Consider the following 23,808-nt stretch of genomic DNA (forward strand, 5'->3'; position numbering starts at 1 on the left):
TTAAATGCCTTTGGCTGTCTGAAGGGCAGTGCACGAATCCTTCAATCACTGCCATAGCAGAATTCTATTGGAAGATCTCATATAACATCCAAAAAAATTCTGGTCGTATTTAAAGGCTATCAGTGGCACCAAAGTTAGTATCAAGACAAACACTCTTGGATGAGAGAAAAACTGAAACTGGTGGTAGTGAAGTAAAAGCAGAAATTCTAAATAATGTATCTAATGATCATTTACAAAGGTGAATGCAGGAGTACTGTCCCAGTTGAATTCTCACACCCCTTCAATAATGAACAATAGAATTATGATCATTAGTATTGAGAAACAGCTGAGCTCACAAAACTGAATAAAGCTACAAGACTTGATAGAATCCCTATGAGATTCTACACTGAAATCATGGTTGAGTTAAACCCTCTTTTAATCATAACATACAAATGAACACTCTAACAAAAAAACTGTTCCCAGAAGGTGAAAAAAGCACAGGTCACATTTGTCTACAAGGACAGCAGAAGTGACCTACAAAATTACTGCTCAATATCTTTGACATCAATTCTTTGTAGAATCTTAAAACATATTCTGACGTCAAACATAATGAGGTACACTGAAATGAATCACCCCTTCTATGCCAACCAGCATGGATTCTGAAAACATCAATCCTTCGATACCTGATTCCTGCTTTTTTGTACAACATTCTGAAAGACATGGATCAAGGCAATCATGTGGAAGTAGTATTTCCCATCTCTGAAAATATTCAGCACTATATAAACCAATGTTTATTTACCAAAGTATGACTATATGGTGATCAAATAAAATATGCGACTGGCTTGAGGATTTCTTTGTGGGGATGCATGTTACTTTAGATGCTCGGAGAAATGCCTGATACACATTGTACTATCTTCCAATACATTTATTCACTACCAGTTTCAATTGCGGACTAACTTCACAGTGGAAAAATATCTACTGCAGAAACTTCATATGACGTACATGCTATTTAACCAGGAAAGTATATGCCATCACTGAGTTGAACACACAACAAAACAGATCTTAATACTGTAATACAGATTCAACCAAGCAGAAAATAATGTTGAAAATGTGGAAATACATAAGAGCAGTAAGAGCACAGCACCACTGGTCAGGCACAACCTGCCTCAGCAATGGCTCTGTGCTCTTACTGCTACTAATATTTTCATGTTTTCCTACATTGTTTTCTGCTTGGATAAGCCTCTATTACAGCATTAAGTACCAGTTTTCTTAGGTTTTCAAGTCAGTAATGCCATATACTTTCCTGCTTACATAGCATGTGTGCCATGTGATGTCAGAATAGATATTTTAAACTGTGAATATGTCCATGATCAAACCCGTTGGTGAATAAATGTATCGTAAGAAAGCACAGTATGTATTGTGCAATTCTCTAAGTATATGTTAACAGTTGCCTGACATATTTTTTTTATCTTGGCTGGGGAGTCATTGACAGATGTAGAAGTAAGTTCAGACATGCCCCAAGGAAGTGTTTTAGGATCCTTGCTGCTGGTGTTTCGTATCAGTCACCTGGAAGACAATACTAATAGTAACCTCAGATTTTTTTACAGGTGGTACAGTTATCTCTCTTGAAGTACAGTCTGAAAGAAGCTGCATAAATATTCAATCAGATCTTGACAAGATTTCAAAGTGGTGCAAACATAGGTCTGAGAACTGGTACCAAGGAAGGCAGGATTGGGTTATGATTGTGGAGGGGGCCGTAATTAATTGCTGTTGGTTAGTTTATTTTTCAATCACGTACACTTTATTTGGAAACAACAACAAATAAAATGTTACAATAAATTAAGAAGTGTTCCACAGCTATTCTCGTCTGAAGGCCTGAATAGCAATCTTTTAAGAACCAGTTAACTTCAACTTGCAATTACAGCTATTAAAATATTTTTAAAAGAACAGTCATCAAAGTCTCACTGCTAGAATACAATTGTCTAATTAAAATTTTAAGACAAGTAACACTCATGCCTGAAGGCCTTAACGACAACAAATTCAACTATTTTTCGGCTGAAGGCCCCAACAGTAATAATTTAAAAACTGTTTTACAGCTGAAGGCCTGAAAAGCAATCATTTAAGAACCAGTTAAACAACTTCAAACTTCAAATTACAAAAAAAAAAAAAAAAAAAAATCATAAAATCTGACCAAACCAAGAGGGATGGGGGGCCGCAGATGTTGCTCCAAGGATCGAACTGGGAAAGTCCCTCGAATCTTTTCAAGTGATGAGACAGGCAGTCAAGAGATGCATTCACATTCACTTCATGAGATGGTAACTCAGGAAGTTGTCAAAATGTTGGTAGCAGCAGTCACTTTACGACTCGGAAGAAGCCAGGTAAACCTCGAAAATGAGTCAATAATAACCAATACTTACTGATGGCTGCCTTTGGTGTGAGACACAGGCTCCATATAATCAATATAGAGCTTGTCCATGGGGCAGGATTCGTGCTCAGAACTCAGGAAGCTATGCTGAAGAGTGTTCTTCGGTTTGGCCACATGACCCAACTGACACCAAGAAACCATATCTCTAATGTCTCGGTCCATAGACAGCGAAGTCAGATGCTCCTTAATCTTCTGTGAGGTCTTACAGGTTCCTAAATGCCCGTCAATCAAAGAGTTGTGAAGGTAATGGAAAACCGGGCGTACTAGGGTGGCTGGTACACAGATCCCAATCTCCCTGGCACATCTCACCCTTTTACACAAAATTCATCATTGTACATGGACCCAGAAAATGGGAAGTAAACTTACCAAATGTATTCATCCCAACGTTCTCCCACCGAAAGCCATTTCTTAACTGGTCCCCAAGTGGGATCCTGATCCTAATGGTTGGCAATGTCACTAAACAAATGAGGAATACTGCCTAACACAACACAACTAAGACTGCCCTCCTCAGTTTCTTGGGCGCCCTCACTAGATGGATGTTCAGTAAACATACAGCTGAGGACGTCCATAAGCACATTCTCAGTGCCCCTAATGTGTTTAACCTTGAACTGAAATGCCAAAACACGTACCACCCAGCTCGTGATACGGCCAGTTTTACGCTGTCTGGCTAGCACCCAGCTTAAGGCTTGATTGTCAGTCTCTAGCTGAAATACTCTATGTTTGAGATAAAACTGGTACTTCTACAATGCAAACAAGATGGCCAATGCCTCACATTTGTAAACACAATATTTGAGCTCGGCGCTGGTTAACCAATGATGGCTGCCTTTGACCCTCGAACTCCTGCCAAAATTCCTGCATTAGATGCGTCAGTTTGGACAACAAATTTCTTATTAAAATCAAGCACACTGAGAACGGGAGGATTGGCTATAGCTGCCTTAATGTGCTCAAAAGCGACCTCTTGGGCAGGTCCCCACTCAAAACACACCCCGTTTCAGCGTAGTTCATTTAAAGGAGCCACCATCTGAGCAAAATTAGGGACAAAATGCCTAAAATAATTTGCCATGCCTATAAACCTGGCAATCCCACATTTATCTGTAGGTGGCAGCAGAGCCCTCAGTGCTTTAGTCCACTCCTGGTCAATGCGAATGCTCTCACCTGATACTAGATGAACTAAGAAGGACACCTGCTGCCTGGCTGATGCCACCTTATTGGGTTTAACAGTCAAACTGGCCCCCTGCAACCTAGCAAACACTTGCTGGATATGTTACAAATGCTCTTGAAACAAACAACTATAAATTACCAAATCGTCCAGATAATTATAAACACAGACTAATTTCAAGTCTCCAAGAATATTATCCAGCAAACGAGTAAGGACGACTGTGCCAGTAGCCAAACCAAAGGGGACCCTATTAAATTCAAACAAATTCCATTCAGTACAAAATTCAGTAACCTGTTAACATTCTTCAGCTAAGTGAATCTAATAATAGGGTTGATTCAGGCTGAGCACAGTGAACCAGCTAGCCCTGGCAAACCAAATAAAAGATTTATGAAGATCAGGTAAAGGAACTGATTCTAGGATAACCTCCGTATTTAGGCGACGGTAGTCAAAAACAGGCCGAAAAACCCGTCCATGATCCTTAGGAATGAGGAATATAGGAGAGGCATAAGCAGCTGTAGAAGGCCTAATAACTCCTCGCTCAAGCATTTTGGAGATCTTTCCCCATAGTATCTTCATATTAGGCAGTGAGAGGCGATATGAGGACTGCCTGACGGGAATATGGTTAGATAGACGAATATGGTAGTCAAGAACATTAGTAACACGCAGTCTGTCACTGAGAAGCTCTGGGAACCTCTCCAACAAACCCCCTAGTTCAGAGGCCTGCAGGGAAGAAAGATGGGTGAGATCAGACTCACGAACCTTAGTACAAACAGCCAACGTTCCTGCATCTCGATGCATCTTACATTTAGCACATTCACAGAACCCAAATTTCTGAGCAGAACTGAACTTAAAGAAAAAGATGTACCTGGAATAATCAAAGACAAGAACAATTTTACCAATAAAATCACACCCCAAAATCAAATCGACCGGTAGCTTTTTAACCAAGGCCAAAGACAAGAGCCATGAGAAATTGCCAACCCAGATACTCCCTCAGACCCTACCATGCAGAGGCAACACCTAACCATTGGCAACCCAACATCTCTGCACTGGAGAAGGGACCAACCTAAGCCTTGCAATATGACCAAATTCAAGGATCCATTCCAAACTCAACAATGAAAAGGAGCTACCGGAATCCAAAAGCGCACAAATAGGTTTGCCACCTACTCGAGAACAAATATAAGGCAGAGGAGGTGATGATCAAGCAGCAACATGGGCACACCAGGGTTTAAAGGCTCGATCCCAGTGTCGCTGCCAAGCCAGGCGTCATTTATCGACTCTGGGTGTCCGCAGCTGAATGCAAGTACGAACTAAATGCCCTGTCCGACCGCACCTGAAAGAACGTCACGATTCCTTTTTAGCAGACTGAGCTGATGTAGAAAATCCAGAATTCTTCTTGGTAATGCCCACAGACTGAACCTTAACTTCACAGCATTTATCATCCGAGAGCGGCAACGCAGATATCACTACAATGGTGGCACGAAATTCCTTCCAAGTGGAGGGACAGCCACGAAAAAAAAAAGTGTGACTTATTCGCTGTTCGCATCCCCCTCAGGCCAACAGAAACTAACTCCTTTTCTGGCAAGTCAATTAACAAGGCCAAACAGGCAATCTTGACTCTTTGCACATATTGATGTAACTCCTCTTTATCTTGCTGCATCTGCCAAATATACTGACATTCGAGTTGCTAGCGCACTCCCATGGTCAACCTCTTGTTAATTTCAAGCTCCATCAACTGCTGCAAGGAAAACCCTTCTGCTATGGTCCTGGATACCAGGATCCTCAACTCACCTCTAGTTAAAGGATATAATGGAGACAAAACTACTTGATGCAAAACACCAAATGCATCAGCATATTGCTCATTGTGAACCAACAACCATAACCTTTCATTTTGCTCAAGTCAGTCAACTACTAATTCTGTGATGTCTTGAAACAAATGCATGAGGGAATTAGGCAATTTAGCAAACGCCCTGTCTATCCTCTCGGGAGACATAAGGGCATTACTGACAGGCTTGCTAGCGCACTGCCTGGACGATAACAAATCCTGCTCTCTGGTCCTCTTCTTATCAAGTTCTAAGCATGTGACTGCAATTTACTAACCAAGGAACCATAATTCAGCTGTTGATTCCTTATCACAATCCTCTAACTTTAATTTTCTTAAATCAGATATCCACTTGGTCAAATGTATCAACTGTGCCCCCACCCTGTCTGACTGACTGCCACTGGGTTCAGTGCCCTCCAAGAAACATACGTTATCCTCAAGACTACTAACAGCTTTAAACAAGAACTCAATGGCTGCCTTTGTCTCACCCACAACCTCCGGTGTGATGTCAATTGGATGAAGCATAGTAGCATGTAATCGGGCTGCTAAATCCGGAACACTACCCTCAATAGCCTGGCATCTTATCGCCAGCTCATAAATAAGGTGATCTTTCCTCAACAGGCCGATCCCAGGTCACTGCCTGGCCACCATTAGAATTGGTCACCGAAAGCAGAACACAGTACCAAGGACAAATATCATATAACACTGGCAGAGTTACAGTTCAAACCAACAGCAACTGAAATGGCAATATTACAATCATAGCTACGCTCTGCTACCAGTTGAGACCTGGTACCAAGGAAGGCACGATTGGGTAACAATTGTGGACAAGGCCATAGTAAACTGCTGTTGGTTAGTTTATTTTTCAGTCACGTACACTTTATTTGGAAACAACAACAAATAAACGGTGACAATAAATTAAGAAGTGTTCCACGACTGAAGACCTCAATGACAACAAATTCAAACTAGTTCTCAGCTGAAGGCCCCAATAGTAATAATTTAAAAACTGTTTCACAGCTGAAGGCCTGAATAGAAATCTTTTAAGAACCAGTTAAACAACTTTGAACTTGAAATATTTTTTTTGAAAAAACAATCATAAAATCTCACTAAACCAAGAGGGAGGGGGGGCCGTAGACATTGTTCCAAGGATCGACCTGGGAAAGTCCCTCAAAACTTTGCAAGTGATGAGACAGGCAGCCAAGAGATGCATTCACATTCACTTCATGAGATGGTAACTCAGACTAGTGGCAGTTTAAACACGACCAATAATCATTTGCCAAATCTACATAATGTGCAATGACCAATGCAACAATGGAATAACACACCCAAGCCAGAACCAGTGGTCAGCATTACGTCTTCAGACTGTGGTGTTTAGAGAGGAGGGGGGGGGGGGGGGGACCACCACAAATCAAGGAAGCTGTCGAACTACACGCCTCACTGGACAGCAGTGGCGAGGTGAGGAAAAGTACGCTTCTTTAACATACACTAAGCTCCAGGGCAGGTAACTGTGGCATTAGCAGCCACTAGGCAGGAAAAATACTGCTGGTTGAACTTCACAAATAATAACATACAGAATGCAACAATTAACAATAAGAAGTGGAGGATGGCTAATTAGGTTTGCCTTTCCCAAATGCTCCACCCACCTCGGCAACACTGCAAGCAGCAACACGCAACCAAATGGTGAGATCTCACAATGGTGGAGGCTTCACTACTTGAATTACGGTCCACTCAACTTAAACTTCCTGCTTCTGGTTGACAATGAGGTTGTACCCCTCGCGACTATAGCCCTTCCATCCAGCAGTGCATGCGTGCCACCAGTGGTCCCGGTGTGTTCTCGCGGTGCGCCAACCTGGCTGCTCATCCGCCCCAACCAAACTGCTGACTCACACCACACGGAAACACCCCAACGTTGCCCCAAACATAGTACCACTGTTACTAGATATCAATAACCGTCGCTGCTACCACTAGCGAACAGACAATGCTTGCAAACAGAGTGGTGTCAATGAACACATGAAGAAGACGACACCCATAACTATACCAACTAAATGATGCCAACCTAGCAATGGCACCAACACGAGGCGCAGCATGGCTCAAGGTCATTTGCTTCAAATGTTCATAAATGTAAAATTGAGTACTTAATGAATTTTTTTTTAATGTAGTATCCTATGGCTACAATATCAGTGACTCACAGCTGTAATCAGTCATCTCATGAACATAGCTAATTGTAACATATTGTAGGAGTATGAAACAGAATGATAAAACAATGGGAACTCCAGAATATCAACACTATAGGAAAAGGTAGTTTGCTACTTGTCATGAAGAAGACATGTTAAGTTGCATACAGGCACAATTAAGCACAATTAAAAAGCCACTTACACAAAGCTTTCAGCCACAGACTTCATCAGCAAAAGAGAAACACAAACTATACACACACACACACACACACACACACACACACACACACACACACACACACACACATACACACACACACACATGCAAGTAGACCTCACGCACACACGACCGCCAACTCCCACAGCTTGGGCAGGGATACAACTATCACATGAGATACAAGCAGCAATCTGGAGGGGGTGATGAGTGGAAGGGATAGTAACGCACAGGTGGGGGCACAGAGGAATGTTGTCTGGCAGAGTGTGCAGGGACTCGTATGCTAACACGTGCACTGTCAGGAGGTTGTGGGGCATGGAGATAGGGAAAAAGGAGCAAAAAGGAAAGGAGTGGGGAAAGATGGACAGGTATGTTGTCAGAGGACAGCAAGCAAAGAGAGTGGGAGATGAGAATGGGAGGAGATGACAAGACAGAGGGGGTGGAAACTTGGGTAGAGGGGGTGGAAACTGTTGGTGGAGAGGGTGGGGAGAATATGTTACCATTGATTGAGGCCGGGATAGTTACGGGAGCAGAGAAGGTGTTGTAATGATAACTCCCATCTGTGCAGTTCAGAAAAGCTGGTTATGGAGGGAAGGATCCAGACAGCTTTGGCAGTGAAGCAACCATTGAAATCAACTGTATTGTGTTCAACTGCATGTTGTGCCACAGGGTGGTCTACTGTGCTCTTGTACACAATTTGTCAGTTGCCATTCATCCTAGTGGACAGGTGGTTGATAGTCATACCAATATAAAAGGCTGTGCAATGATTGCAATGAAGCAGGGCAGGTATATGATATGGCTGCTTTTACAAATGGCCTCACCTCTGAGGGGAAGGATAAGCCTTTGATAGGACTAGAATAGGAATTGATGGTTGGGTGGATTCAGCAGGTCTTGCACCTGTGTCTTCCACAGTGATATGACCCTTGTGGCAAGGGTTTGGGACTGGAAGAGACATAGGGATGGACTAGGATGTTTTGGGGGTTGGGTGGGTGATGGAACACCACTTTAGCAGGGTTGGGAAGGATCTCACGTAGTGTGTCCCTCATTTAAGGGCATGATGATAGATAATCAAAGTTCTGGTGAAGGGTGTGATTCAGTTTTTCCAGTCCAGGATGGTACTGGGTGACAAAGGGGGCACTCCTGTGTGGCTGGTTCTTGGGGGTGGTGAGAGGATTGGGAGTGTGAGTGGAAGTGGCACAGGAGATCTGTTTGTAGACTAGGTCTATGGATAGTGCCTCTTTGTGAAGGCCTTCATGAAACCCTCAGCATACTGAGCATGGGATTTCTTGTCACTACACATACGCCATCCCCAGGCAGACAGACTGCACAGGAGGGAGTGAAATGGATGGCAGCTGTCAAAATGCAAGTACTGTTGGTTATTAGTGTGTTTGATGTGGACAGGGGTGATGATGGAGCCATCAGAGAAGAGGTGGTCAACGTCCAGGAAGGTAGCACACTGGTTTGTGGAGGGTCAGGTGAAGCAGATGGGAGAGAAAGTGTTGAGGTTGTGAAGGAATGAAGATAGGGTGTCTGGCCCTGAGACCAGATCATGAAGATCTGACAGCCTCCCGTGCCAATCTGTTTATGGGCCATCTAGAGGAGACCTTCCAAGCCTCCCAAACTAAGTCCTTCATCTAGGCTTTGATTACGTACCATCATGCCCCAAAATGAGGGATATCCTACCCGAGACCCTTTCCACCCATGCTAATGTGGTGTTCCATTGCCCACCCAACCTCCAAAACATCCTAGTCCATCCCTATCCCACTTTCAGTCCCAACCTCTTGCCACAAGGATCATGTCCCTGTAAAAGATCCAGGTGCAAGATCTGCCCAATCCATCCTCCCACCATTTCCTTTTCTAGTCCTGTCACAAGTTTATCCTTCCCCATCAGGGGCCTGGCCAACTGTGAAAGCAGCCACATCATCTATCTGCTCTGCTGCAATCATTGCATGACTTTTTATATTGGTATGACTAACAACCAGCTGTCCACCTGAATGAACAGCCACCACCAAACTGTGGCAAAGAGCAAGTAGACCAACCTGTGGCACAACAGGCAGCCGAACATAACATGCTTGATTTCAATGGTTGCTTCACTATTTGGGTCAACTGGATCATCTTCCACCACCAGCTTTCCTGAACTGTGCAGATGGGAGTTATCCTTACAATACATGCTCCACTCCCATAATTATCCCAGACACTACCTACAGCAACATATTGTCCCCACACCTTCCAGCCAACAGTTTCCACCCCTTCTGTCCTGTCATCTCCGCCACATTCTCATCTCCCACCCTCTTTGTTTGCTGCCACTGACAATACACCAGCCCATCTCTCCACGCTCCTTTCCTTTTTTTGCTCCTTTTTTCCTCATCTCCCTGCCCCACAACCTCCTGATGCTGCACCATTCTAGTCCCAACACACCCTGCCAGACAGTGCTGCTCTCTGTCTCCAACCATACACTACTACCCCTTCCCCTTCTTTGTCCCTTCCACATTGCTGCATCCCATGTGATAGTTCCATTCTGGCCCGAGCTCCCAGGGTGAACGGTCATGTATGTGCGAGGTGTGCTTGCTTGTGTCTATGAATGGAGAGTGTTTCTCTTTTGCTGATGAAGACTGTGGCCAAAAGTTTCTATGTATGTGTCTTTTACTGTGCCTGTCTGCAACCTAGCATGTTTTCTTTATGGCAAGTAGCAATCTATCTTTTCCTACATTTTTAAATGGAATGATAAGATCAGTCAGGGTGGAAGCAATTAACAGCTTTCATTTCACTTTTCATTTCATTGGTGGGATACTAGGGAAAGACATTGCTATCAAAACACTTGTACGAATTGTACTAGAATACTGCTGAAGTGTGTGGAACAAGTGCCACAGAGTACTACCAGGTGATATTTATGAATACATTGGAGGAAAGTAGGAACAGTCACACATTTGTATAATAACAGGGAGAATGCCATGCATATGTGGAAAAACCAGAACTAGCAGACATTTTCAGATAAACATCAACTGCCCCAAAAGGCAACTGATGAAGTACCATATTAGGCTGATTACAGTATCCACAAAGGTATTCAAGCAGTCTTCCTTCCCACGCTTCACATGCTAATGGAATGGGAAGTACCCTCTGCCATGCAATTCACACTGGTTTGCAGAGTATGCATGCGGACACGGCTGCATGTCTGAAGTTCCTGTACATATGTATGCATAACAAAATAAATTGGCAGTAGCATCTGGATCAGTTAGGTAGCCAAAAAGTAGACTTCTGCATGCCTTGCACTTAGAAACCTCTTTCATTGTGTTGACATGCATATGCGATAGCTAGCAAACTTTGCAGGATTTCTCTCAATACTGACCTATGCCATAATCTTTCCAGGCAGTGTACCAAAGGTCAAAAAACATTACAAAAGTGTGAAGTAAGAATGTTACATTAGGCTGTTAACCAAATATCTTGAAGTAGCCACGTCAGGTATTTTGGGATTATTGCACCTATGTGCCAATATATTTACCCCTAATGATGCTGGTGGTTAATAATAAAAGTGATTATCAAATGAGGACCAATTTCACAAAACTGGCTTTATGCATCTTTATTTAAACAAAAAAAGATAGTTTTTTCCTAATACATACTGTTCAATTCATTCTACAAGACTATGCAGCCAGCTTTAGCAAAACTTGCTTTATTCCACACTTATAGAACAATTAATACAGCCTGTTTTGGGAAATCGCACCTCATGAATATGTAGGGGTCTTCTCAGAACTTGCTTTATGGTACTTAGTTTGTGCAAGATATTAGAGGTATCGCTGAATTTTCTCATAATTTGCTTAATGTGTAATGAATGTCAGAAAAAGTACTTTTTCGACTGTGTTAAGGCACTCCTGGAATAATTGCTTTGCTTGGTGATAGATGGCAGGGCATATCACTGTACATTCTTACTAAGCTGACAATCGGTGTGGTGGCTCATGGGAGCTCCATTAGGCAACACACTGGGTGTCTATTTAGTTTGCATTGGCAGCATTAAACTACATTTGTTGATGAAAGCTGTTATGTGAGTTGGTTGTCATTTACCACCATCTTGTGGAAGGTGAGTGAGTTAGACTAGAGTTGTGTTAAATAGCGAATACAGAAGATGATGGTGAATATAATATTGCTGTGAGTGAAACATTTGTTGGGTGTAAAAGAAGAGGAAGAAAGCAATCAAATATCTCCAAAGCAAAATCAGCTCAATATTCAAAGCAAAATGCTGGGCCCAATATTGACTCAGCATGCCGAAAGAAGTGAGGCAAGCAACCATGGTGAGAAAGACTGTCATGCAAGCAAACTCTCTTGCATTGACTTGCCATGTTTCAGCAATCTATTACATTCTTCAGGAGATAAATGCAAGCAAGATGCATTATTTCTGTAATACATGTATATTTCAGCACCAGCTAGGTATGTTGTAGATCCCATTGAAGCTAATGCTTCTAAATCTCTGTCTATCAAAGATAAGATAGAACTTTGAGATGTATCCCAAGCATCAGTTTGTGCTGCTCCATTTAAAAAATAACAGGTGTATCACATGATTGCTTAAGCCAGATTACTTGTCACTATCAGGAACGTGGGACTACACTATAGCAATGAAGAGGTGGCTCGGGAGCAACTCAGGCTGACATAGTTAAGACCCAACAAGTCAAAAGATCACATTTTGAAGTAAAAGTGTAGAGAATGTTACTATAGCAGAGGTAAAATGAATAGACAATAATGTCCTGCGCCAAAATTTAAGACAATATTCTATAAGAATTTTAATCTCAGCTTTGGTGAGCCTCACAGTGACACCTGTTCAACATGCAATGAGTTCGAACTGAAAATGAAGGTTACAGAAACTGAAGAATGCCTGGAAGAGTGTAAAACTAACATGTGCCAGCATTAAGCCCATGCAAAGACGTTTCACAGCATCACGAACAAATAAGAGGGTTGTTCAATAAGTAATGCCCCACATCTTTTTAAAAAGCCATTAATACACATAGACAAACATCCTTGTTAGTGCTTCACATTTGATGTTTGTTCTGTGCACCGGTGAAGTTTCAAACGGTTCTGGCATATACCAGAGCCACAGTACAGTGTCAAAATGGCGTCCACATATGACTCATGTTATAATTAGTGTGCTTTTATTGAATTCTTGTGTGCAGAAAAAGAAACCATGGTGAACATCCATAAACTTTTGTGTGCAGTGTATGATGATGTTGCAGCTGATAGGAGTATAGTTGGGCAATGGGCAAAGAAAGTTACAGCCTCAGTAAATGCAGAAACAGAACTCCATATCAGAAACACTCAGGGCATCCTGTCTCAGTCACTGCTCCAGACATGCTGAATCATGCAGATGCCATTATTCGTGCCAACCGGCACATCACAACTCAACAATTGGCTCTACAGTTGTCGGTCAGCATTGGAAGTGTATCTGCAGTGATCAAGACTCTTGGATATGCAAAGAGGTGCCACAAGTGGTTCCACAAATGCTCGCAGTGGACCACAAGATTCAAAGAAAGGCCATTTCACCTGAATTTTGAGCATTCTCAGACCGACGGAGAGGCCTTTCTGTTACAGATCGTTATGGGGGAAAAAGCTGGGTGCACCACTTTGCACTTGAAACAAAAAGGCAGTCCATGCAGTGTTATCATCCTCATTCACCATAAAAGAAGAAATTCAAGACAACCCCCTCAGCCTGAAAAGCCTTTGTGACAGTCTTCTGGGATTGTAATTGCATCATTCTCATGGATGTGATGCCAAGAGTGTCAACCATCAATTCAGAGGCATACCTGAAGACTCTGAATAAACTTGAGAACTGTTTCCGATGTGTTTGATCAAACAAGAATACGGTAGAAATCTTGCTCCAACACCATAATGTATACCCACACACAAGCCTGAGAAACCGGGAATGCATCGCTAAATTGGGTTGGACATCATTCCCTCATCCATCCTACAGTCCAGACCTGGCACCCTCAGACTTCCATCTTTTTGGGCCACTTAAAGATTCTCTACAGGGAACACACTTTGAAGATGATGGGAGTGTCAGTCTTGCAGTAAAAATATGGCTACAACAGCATTTACCAGCAGGGAATACATGCTCTTCCACAATGTTGGCGTACAGCCATAGAATGTAATTCAGACTACATAGAAAAATAGGACATGGACAAGACATAGTGATGAATATTGTCACCAAATTCTGACTCTTAGCAATAAATATGTTCTGATAAAAAAAATGTGGAGCATTACTTACTGAACGATCCTCGTACCCTGAAGAAACTGTAAAAGTTGTCTTCAACATATAACAAAATCAACCACTGCCAAAGTTGTCTACTGGAGAAATCTTTTCACTTGACAGGTACCATTATATAATGTAACTGTGGTGTACATGAACCAAAACAAAATACTGATAACATTAACAATGTAGGAAAAGATAGATTGCTACTTACTGTAAAGATGACACATTAAGTTGCACACAGGCACAACTAAATATCTCTTTCACAAAGTTTTAGGCCACAGCCTTCATCATAAAAAGAGAAACACACACCATTCTTATACACGTATATGCATGAGGTGTGCTTGCTTATATGTATGAATGTTGTGCATTTCTCTTCTTCTAATGAAGGTTGTGGCCAAAAGCTTTGTGAGAGTCTTTTAATTGTCTCTGTCTGCAATTTAATGTGCTATCTTTATGATAAGTAGCAATCTATCTTTTCCTACATTGTTGATATTCCTAACTGGAGTTTCCATTGTTTGATCTTGCACTGATAACATTTTTCAACATACTTGGTGTGAAACAGAAACAGGACGAGGTGCAAATAAAATCACATCTGCAATATAAAATTTTCTCCTGCATTATTTGGGAGAGAGACAAGACAGATTTACAAGAGAGGGTTGAGACTTGAGCTTTCTTCAGTCTTGTGCACAAGCCAGAACAAGAATTCTATAATGCTTTGTATAATGGCACATTTTATGAAACACACTAAAGTGGATATCACTGATCTAGTTTAAGCATAAAACAGGTTTTGGAAAAGAAAAATGTCTTCCTATTCCCAGCAATTGATAAACTACCACAAACTTTATGTATATGCAAAGACTATCTTAAAATACATTCAGAACTGTACAAAATTTTCTGTCCCCTGAAAAAAAAAAGTTTTGCTTAAATGGTCCTAATGAACAAATAAATTCAACACTATGACAACTAAAAATAATTTTGGTACAGGCTCTGCCTAGGGCTCACAAGGCATTTTCATATTTTGGCTCTAAAGTCATGCAAGGAAGTTGATGCTCTCAAAATTCCAAAATTAAATTAAAGTACCATCTTATCATTCACTCCTTCCATAATTTATCAGAAAATTTGGGCTTGAGGATGTAAATTTTGGTTAACACTAATGTTAATGTTAAACATGTCTTAACTTTCTCAATATGCAGACAGCTTACATATTAAAAATAAAATGGTGAGATATTATCCAAAATACTTAAAAACATTTGTCTTCTTATTGGTAATACCCCCAGATACTTAAATTTTTATGATATTTTATAGGATATATGATAACAAGATTGTGATTTTTTTTCTTTTTGCACACTACAGGAAATCTATCTAACACACATACAAGATATATTATACCAGTTGATTTGAATGCGTTTTTATGCATGAATGCCAGAATTTTATCTGAATTTTATACCTCACTGGGAAATACTGAGAAAGCTGGTTATTACACAGCAAAAATGAATGAAATATTAGAAGCAATTGATGCAGTATTGTGGAATGATGAAGAAGGCATCTGGCTTGACTATGACATGCTAAACAAAGTAAGCAGGAATCAATTCTATCCCAGCAACCTGGCACCTCTCTGGACAGGCTGCCACAAAAAGGTATGTAAATTTCTCTTTATCAAACACTGTGTTTAAATGTTGACATTAATTATTGCATTTCATCTCATGTACACACAATACACACACACACACACACACACACACACACACACACACACACACAAACAAAATGGATATACTTACATTGATATTCAGACTTCCCCTTCCATTTCCTGCTCTACTGCTCTCCAACACAAACACAGACAGGTCCCCACGCCCCCCTCCCACCCCCCACCCCCACCCCCATGCCATTGAAGTGAGTGCAGTTGGTCATCATATATCAGCTGGACCAACTCCTCAGATGGGTACAGGTACTGTAGCAATTGTAAGGCACAGGCACTAAGGGAGTTGGAGCAAATGAAACACTGTTTGCCCTGAATATGGCACATCCAACCCAGTGCCTTCAGGATCATGTGGAGCTCAGCTGAGGAAATAGTACACTCGTCAGGAAGGCGAATCCTGGTGACATGGTCGGAGAACATGACAGAGCAGTCAAGGGAATTCCCTTGTTTGGAGCTATCAGTGTAGTACACTGCTATATATATAGAGGGAAACATTCCACGTGGGAAAAATATATCTAAAACAAAGATGTGATATGAATATAATAGAGGGAAACATTCCACGTGGGAAAAATATGTCTTTGCCTTTACAAATGTCTGCTTGTGTCTGTGTATGTGCAGATGGATATGTGTGTGTGTGTGCGCGCGAGTGTATACCTGTCCTTTTTTCCCCCTAAGGTAAGTTTTTCCGCTCCCAGGATTCGAATGACTCCTTACCCTCTCCCTTAAAACCCACATCCTTTCGTCTTGCCCTCTCCTTCCCTCTTTCCTGATGAAGCAACCGTTGGTTGCGAAAGATTGAATTTTGTGTGTATGTTTGTGTTTGTTTGTGTGTCTATCAACCTGCCAGCACTTTCGTTTTTCCTTACCCAATCCGTTACCCCCGGAAACCATCCTTTTAACCATTGATGCCATTTCCTTATACACAAATATCCCGCATATCCTCGCTGCGAAGGAGCACTCCCTTTCACACCAATCACCTGCTACCCTACCTGCAACCTCTTTCCTCATTACCTTAGCCAGATTCATCCTAACTCACAACTTCTTCACTTTTGAAGGCCAGACATACCAACAATTAAAGGGAACAGCCATGGGTACCAGGATGGCCCCCTCATATGCCAACCTATTTATGGGTCGCTTAGAGGAAGCCTTCTTGATTACCCAGGCCTGCCAACCCAAAGTTTGGTACAGATTTATTGATGACATCTTCATGATCTGGACTCACAGTGAAGAACAACTCCAGAATTTCCTCTCCAACCTCAACTCCTTTGGTTCCATCAGATTCACCTGGTCCACTCCAAATCCCATGCCACTTTCCTTGACGTTGACCTCCACCTGTCCAATGGCCAGCTTCACACATCCGTCCACATCAAACCCACCAACAAGCAACAGTACCTCCATTATGACAGCTGCCACCCATTCCATATCAAACGGTCCCTTCCCTACAGCTTAGGTCTTCATGGCAAACGAATCTGCTCCAGTCCTGAATCCCTGAACCATTTTACCAATAACCTGAAGACAGCCTTCGCATCCTGCAACTACCCTCCTGACCTGGTACAGGAGCAAATTACCAGAGCCACTTCCCCATCCTCTCAAACCCAGAACCTCCCACAGAAGAAACCCAAAAGTGCGTCACTTGTGACAGGATACTTTCCGGGACTGGATCAGACACTGAATGTGGCTCTCCAGCAGGAGAAATGAGATCCATCCTTCATGAAATCCTCCCCACTCCACCAAGAGTGTCTTTCCGCCGTCCACCTAACCTTCGTAACCTGTTAGCTCATCCCTATGAAATCCCCAAACCACCTTCCCTACCCTCTGGCTCCTACCCTTGTAACCGCCCCCCGGTGTAAAACCTGTCCCATGCACCCTCCCACTACCACCTACTCCAGTCCTGTAACCCAGAAGGTGTACACAATCAAAGGCAGAGCCACGTGCGAAAGCACCCACGTGATTTACCGACTGACATGCCTACACTGTGAAGCCTTCTATGTGAGAATGAGCAGCAACAAAATGTCCATTCACGTGAACGGACACAGGCAGACAGCATTTGTTGGTAATGAGGATCACCCTGTAGCCAAATATGCCTTGGTGCACGGCCAGCACATCTTGGCACAGTGTTACACCATCCAGGTTATCTGGATACTTCCCACTGACACCAACCTATCAGAACTCTGGAGATGGGAACTTGCCCTTAAATATATTCTCTCTTCCCGTTACCCACCAGGCCTCAACCTCTGCTAATTTCAAGTTGCCGCCCCTCGAAAATCACCTATCATTCAACAACATCTTTGCCTCTGTACTTCCGCCTCGACTGACATCTCTGCCCAACCTCTTTGAATTTACACATGTCTTCCTGTGTCTGTATATGTGCAGGTGTGTGTGTGTGTGTGTGTGTGTGTGTGTTTGTTTGTTTGTTTGTTTGTGCGCGCGAGTGTATACTTGTCTTTTTTCCCCCTAAGTAAGTCTTTCTGCTCCCGGGATTGGAATGACTCCTCACCCTCTCCCTTAAAACCCACATCCTTTCCCTCTCCTTCCCTCTTTCCTGATGAAGCAACCTTGTGCTGTGAAAGCTTGAAATTTGTGTGTGTGTTTTTTATTGTGTCTATCTACCAGCGCTTTCTCATTTGGTAAGTCTTAAAATTCGTACCACACACATCTCTAGAAGGCAATCCTGTGCACAAATCCCATAGGACCTCATTGCTGTTGCTGGTTACAAAAAAAGCCTTTACAGGGGAGGCTGATCAATGGTATGGTAGGTGGGTGTGTATGGTGTGGACAGTGTTTTATATGCCTGGCGCACCATAAGTAGCCCTTACCTGACGGGAGGTGATGGATCACCAGCCTCTGCACAGAATCTCGGTACAGAGACTGTTCGTAATGCCCCACTGGCCAACCGGAGCCCTTCATGGTGCACCACGTCCAACATCTTTAAATAAGAGCATTTCACACACTCGTACACTGTGAACCCATAATCTAGCTGAGATAGTGCAAATGCCCTGTAAAACCAGAGCAAAGTCCTGTCTGCTTCCCATGTACTGTGGCTAAGACATTTTAAAATACTTAAAGCCTTAAGTGACAGTTTTTTCATGTCCTTAAGATGTGGTAACCATGTAAGCATAGTTAAATATCAGGCCCAGAAAGCTCACTGTCTTTAAAAGTAAGGACAGTGTCCCTCACCCTCAACTCAGGAAAGTTTAAAATAGAACGAGAACGGTTTCAAAGAACACACATAGACTTCTCAGTGGAAATATCAATACCACTCTTCAGCGTCCATTCATCCAAATGTTGAAGAGTTAGTCCCAATTGACATGTTCTCGTTGCAAGGTTTGAAGAAGAGCAAAACACAGATAAGTCATCCACAAACAAAAAACACTGGACAGGAGTTTTCACTATGGACATAATGCTAATAATAGCTATGGCAAAGACAGTCACACTTGCAACGCTACCTTGAGGGACACCTTTCTCCTGCTCAAAGCAATCAGACAGGACGTCACTGACTCGGTATCTAAAATTTCTTGGTGAGAGGAAGGACTGAATAAAAATTGGAAGACAGCCATTAAAACCCCATTCACGAAGCTGCTCCAAGATACGATGGCTCCAAGAAGTATCATAGGCCTTCTCGATGTCACAAAATATACCGTTATGCATAGGAAAGCATGTTGTATAGCCGCCTCCAGGAGAGCCAGGTTATCAAAGGTGGAGCAATATACCCTGAACCCACATTGAAAACGACTAAGGCGTTGCCTAGATTCTATGATCCCAGGTCTTTCCCATGCAGCTAGTGAGGGCAACATTGCAGTAACTACTTGGGTATGTACGGTCTTGCCCAGGTTTTGAAAGAAGAATTGAAACTGCCTCATGCCACGAGTCATGAAAGTGACCTGACACCTAAATGGCATTAAAAAGTGCAAGGAGGATATCTTTCTTTCACCTTGTGAGGTACAGCATACTGTAATGGATCCTGTCGTGATCAGGGGATGTGTCATGAGCTGCAGACAATACAGAAACCAGCTCCCACATGGAAAATGGGCAGTTGTAATCTTCATCAGAGGTGGACCAGAAATCCAAGCTATACCTCTCAGCAACCACTCTATGGCACTGGAAACCTGGATCCTGACTGGCTGTTGCAGTAACTGTGGCAAAATATGCTGTCATAGTCTGGGCAATGTCTCGTGGGTTGGTTTGGAGAGTGCCATTCCTCATTACAGCAGCCATGGGGCACCTCCCTCATCTCCCAGAAATTCCCCTGATGGTCACCTTCACAACAAAATTCTCCAGATGGTCTCCGACACAACAGAACTTTTGGTGGAACAATCAACAGTGTTCAGGAACTGTTTCCACAACCTCTTCTTGCCCTCTCAAATAATTCAGCGACACTTTGCCCTCACCACCCGAATGGCTGCAAGATTCTCTGCTGTTGACCGATGCTTGAACCTACACAGAGCCGCACGTTGTCTTGATTGCAGAGCGGCAATCGGCTCTCCACCAAGGAACAGGTTGCCTCTTCTGTTGTCCTGTGAACTATGGAACAGATGCTGCAGCAGCGTGATGGATCATTTTGGTAATACCCTCGTACGATCCACCCATGCCTCAACATTCACACAGTGTTCCAGTTGGCTCTAACAAGCACCCATCGCGGTGATTTCCTTTCACGTTCCACCCTATCTAGCAGGTTAATCCATTATTGGGAAGTGATCACTTCTGCACATGTCATCAACCGCTTCCCATTGAGCAGTGTGAGCAAGAGCTGGAGAGCAAAGTGAGAGAGCAACGGCAGAGAATGACCCAGTTGCTCTGCAGAAGTGAGTGCTCTGTCCTGCATTTAACAAGTATGTGCATAATGACACAAGAAGCCTCTCAATTGTTCAACCCCTGGCGCATTAAAATTACCACAGAAAATGAAGGGGTGGGGGAGCTGTGTAATAAGGTTGGTTAGGGCCACTTCATCAAGTGCATCATGTGGCATGTGGGGGCACACGAAGGGAACATATTGTCAATGGACGACACATGTGCACTGACACAACAACTGCTTGTAAAGTCATCATAAGTGAGAGAGGCGAGAAGTGGTAGTGAGCACTGACGAAAATACCTACACCTCCTCTAGCTCTCTCTCTACTCAGGTCATTCTTTTTGTGAAGTACATAGCCTCATATCTCAGGGGTGTACGATTGATGGAAATAAGTCTACTGGAGACACACAGTGAGTCCACCCTGAGATAAGAGATGGAGTTCGTCCTCATGCATCCTGAATCCCTGCAAGTTCCACTGTAGGATGGGAGACATTTCATCGATGTGCTTTTAATTTACCCCTATCTTTGCACTGTGGAGGTGAAGCACTTTTAGAGGGAGGGAGAGTGGGAGAGCTACCTGGATCCAAGGCATCTATGGTGTCCTCCTCACCAGTCAGATGTGAAAGAATTATGTCTGATGGCTCTCGGGACAGCTTTTGACCTGAAAGTCGTGAACCTTTCCCTGCACCCTGAGGGGGAAAGGGGGCATTGACAGGCACTCTGCTTGTCGTGTGCCTTCTCGACACTACGGACCTGCTGCTGGTCTTTTCTGTGGTGGCTGCTTGGACTGCTTTATCCTTAGTCATTCTGCCTTGGCAAGTACACATGCAAGTGCAGGTGCTGGTGGTGGATGGTTGTACACTGGATGACGCCTGCATCAAGGTATCGACCTTAGGGACAAGTTTCTGCTCCATGGAAGTGTAAGAAATGATAAAGATGGGAGGTTTCATCACCTTATATTGCTTTTTGGCTTCAGCATCGGGGGTCTGCTTGATGACCTTCAGTTCCTGAATTTTTCATTCCTCTGAAAAAACGGGGTAGTCTTGGCTCCAGACTGGGTGGCTTCCAGAGCAGTTAACACAGACCATTAGAAATCGACAGTCAATCCCAGCTTCATGGGCTGCCATTCCACATTTCCCACAGGTTGCTTCATCCCCACAACTTAGCGTTGTGTGCCCAAAACACTGGCATCTGTAGCACCGCATAAGGTTAGGTACATAAGGCCTAATGCTAAATTGGAGGAAATCTCCCATGATGGGGTCAGGCACAATTGGAGAATTAAAGATCACAATGAAGGTAGCGGTCTTCTCAGTTTCTCCATTATTCCTACGCATCCTTTGCTCTCTGTCCACTATCCCCTGCAACACCCATTTCTGTTTAGGTTTGGCTATGTCGATATCCGTAATGTCACGGCATGTGACTACACTCTTGCTAGAGTTAAGGGAGTTATGCAATTCAACAGTTACATCACATTCACCCAATTTTTCGGTCTCTGTAAGTAGCTCCACCTGCTTTGTCCTGTGGTCTAAACCAGTAAGGAACCATTCTGCAGCTGATTAATAGACTTCAGGCTTCCAGCAAGTCCCTCCAAACCTTTATGGATATAGAAGGGGGACACTTTTTTCCTCTTAATGACCAAAAACACATCTTGATTTATGACTACTTGAGCCCTGTTACTATAATTTAACTGGTGCAGATTATCAGGAGGACTGGGTATGAATACTCCCAAGGCAGTACGCCCTCCCCACTGGGAGGAGAAGAAGATGATTTTGAGGGTTCCATCTCCATTCCATGAGCTGCTAGGAAAACAAGGGTCCACTCAGACAGAGCCCTGTGTGCCTGAGTAAGCCTTATACAACTGAGGTGTGGCAGGTTCCCCAGAGGTTTCCCACTAACGACTGTGCCACGTCAACAGCCAGGGATCTCATCAGCACACAGCACACTTTTTTTAGAGGTTTTCACCATCCTCGTGATCCAGGTGATTAAGCCAAGATCCCCATTCCCTGTGACACACACCATTCCACTGCCGCACCATACAATGGTCATTGAAGCATGCCCGGAGCTTACGGTAACATGAGACTAGCAGTGCTTACCAGTCCCCAGCTCAGGAATCCCAGGGTCACCAAGCCCTTACTCAGCAAATGAATGCTAAGCCTCTGAGGGCAGGAGAATAGAAATGCATAAAGGTGGGAAGGGGACCAAAAAAATCCCGGGAGCGGAAAGACTTACCTTAGGGGGAAAAAAGGACGGGTATACACTCGCACACACACACATATCCATCCACACATATACAGACACAAGCAGGTGAGATGTCTGCTTGTGTCTGTATATGTGTGGATGGATATGTGTGTGTGTGTGTGTGCGAGTGTATACCCGTCCTTTTTTCCCCCTAAGGTAAGTCTTTCCACTCCCAGGATTGGAATGACTCCTTACCTTCTCCCTTAAAACACACATCCTTTCGTCTTTCCATCTCCTTCCCTCTTTCCTGATGAGGCAACAGTTTGTTGCGAAAGCTTGAATTTTGTGTGTATGTTTGTGTTCGTTTGTGTGTCTGTCGACCTGCCAGCACTTTCATTTGGTAAGTCACATCATCTTTGTTTTTAGATATATTTTTCCTACGTGGAATGTTTCCCCTGTGACTTACCGAACGAAAGCGCTGGCAGGTCGATAGGCACACAAACAAACACAAACACACACACAAAATTCAAGCTTTCGCAACAAACTGTTGCCTCATCAGGAAAGAGGGAAGGAGAGGGAAAGACGAAAGGATAGGGTTTTAGGGGAGAGGGTAAGGAGTCATTCCAATCCCGGGAGCGGAAAGACTTACCTTAGGGGGAAAAAAGTACGGGTATACACTCGCACACACACACATATCCATCCACACATATACAGACACACTAACACGTTCCCACTAACGACTGTGCCACGTCAACAGCCAGGGATCTCATCAGCGCACAGCACACTTTATATATATATATATATATATATATATATATATATATATATATATATATATATATATATACAAAGCTGATGTGACTTACCAAATGAAAGCAAATGAAAGTGCTGGCAGGTCGACAGACACACAAACGAACACAAACATACACTCAAAATTCAAGCTTTCGCAACAAACTGTTGCCTCATCAGGAAAGAGGGAAGGAGAGGGAAAGACGAAAGGATGTGGGTTTTAAGGGAGAGGGTAAGGAGTCATTCCAATCCCGGGAGCGGAAAGACTTACCTTAGGGGGAAAAAAAGGACGGGTATACACTCGCACACACACACATATCCATCCACACATATACAGACACAAGCAGACATCTCACA

General features: G+C 43.2%; 1 protein-coding gene across 1 annotated transcript in view; it reads left to right on the forward strand.

The window, feature by feature from the left end:
* Positions 1–23,808, forward strand: part of LOC126262787 (trehalase-like) — a 361,100-nt gene that overhangs the window by 166,277 nt on the left and 171,015 nt on the right. Inside the window, exon 6 of the mRNA XM_049959608.1 lies at positions 15,350–15,633. Coding sequence (XP_049815565.1) covers positions 15,350–15,633 — 284 coding nt within the window. The remainder of the gene's footprint in view (positions 1–15,349; positions 15,634–23,808) is intronic.

Source organism: Schistocerca nitens, chromosome 6, assembly GCF_023898315.1.
Source record: "Schistocerca nitens isolate TAMUIC-IGC-003100 chromosome 6, iqSchNite1.1, whole genome shotgun sequence".
Lineage (NCBI taxonomy): Eukaryota > Metazoa > Arthropoda > Insecta > Orthoptera > Acrididae > Schistocerca > Schistocerca nitens.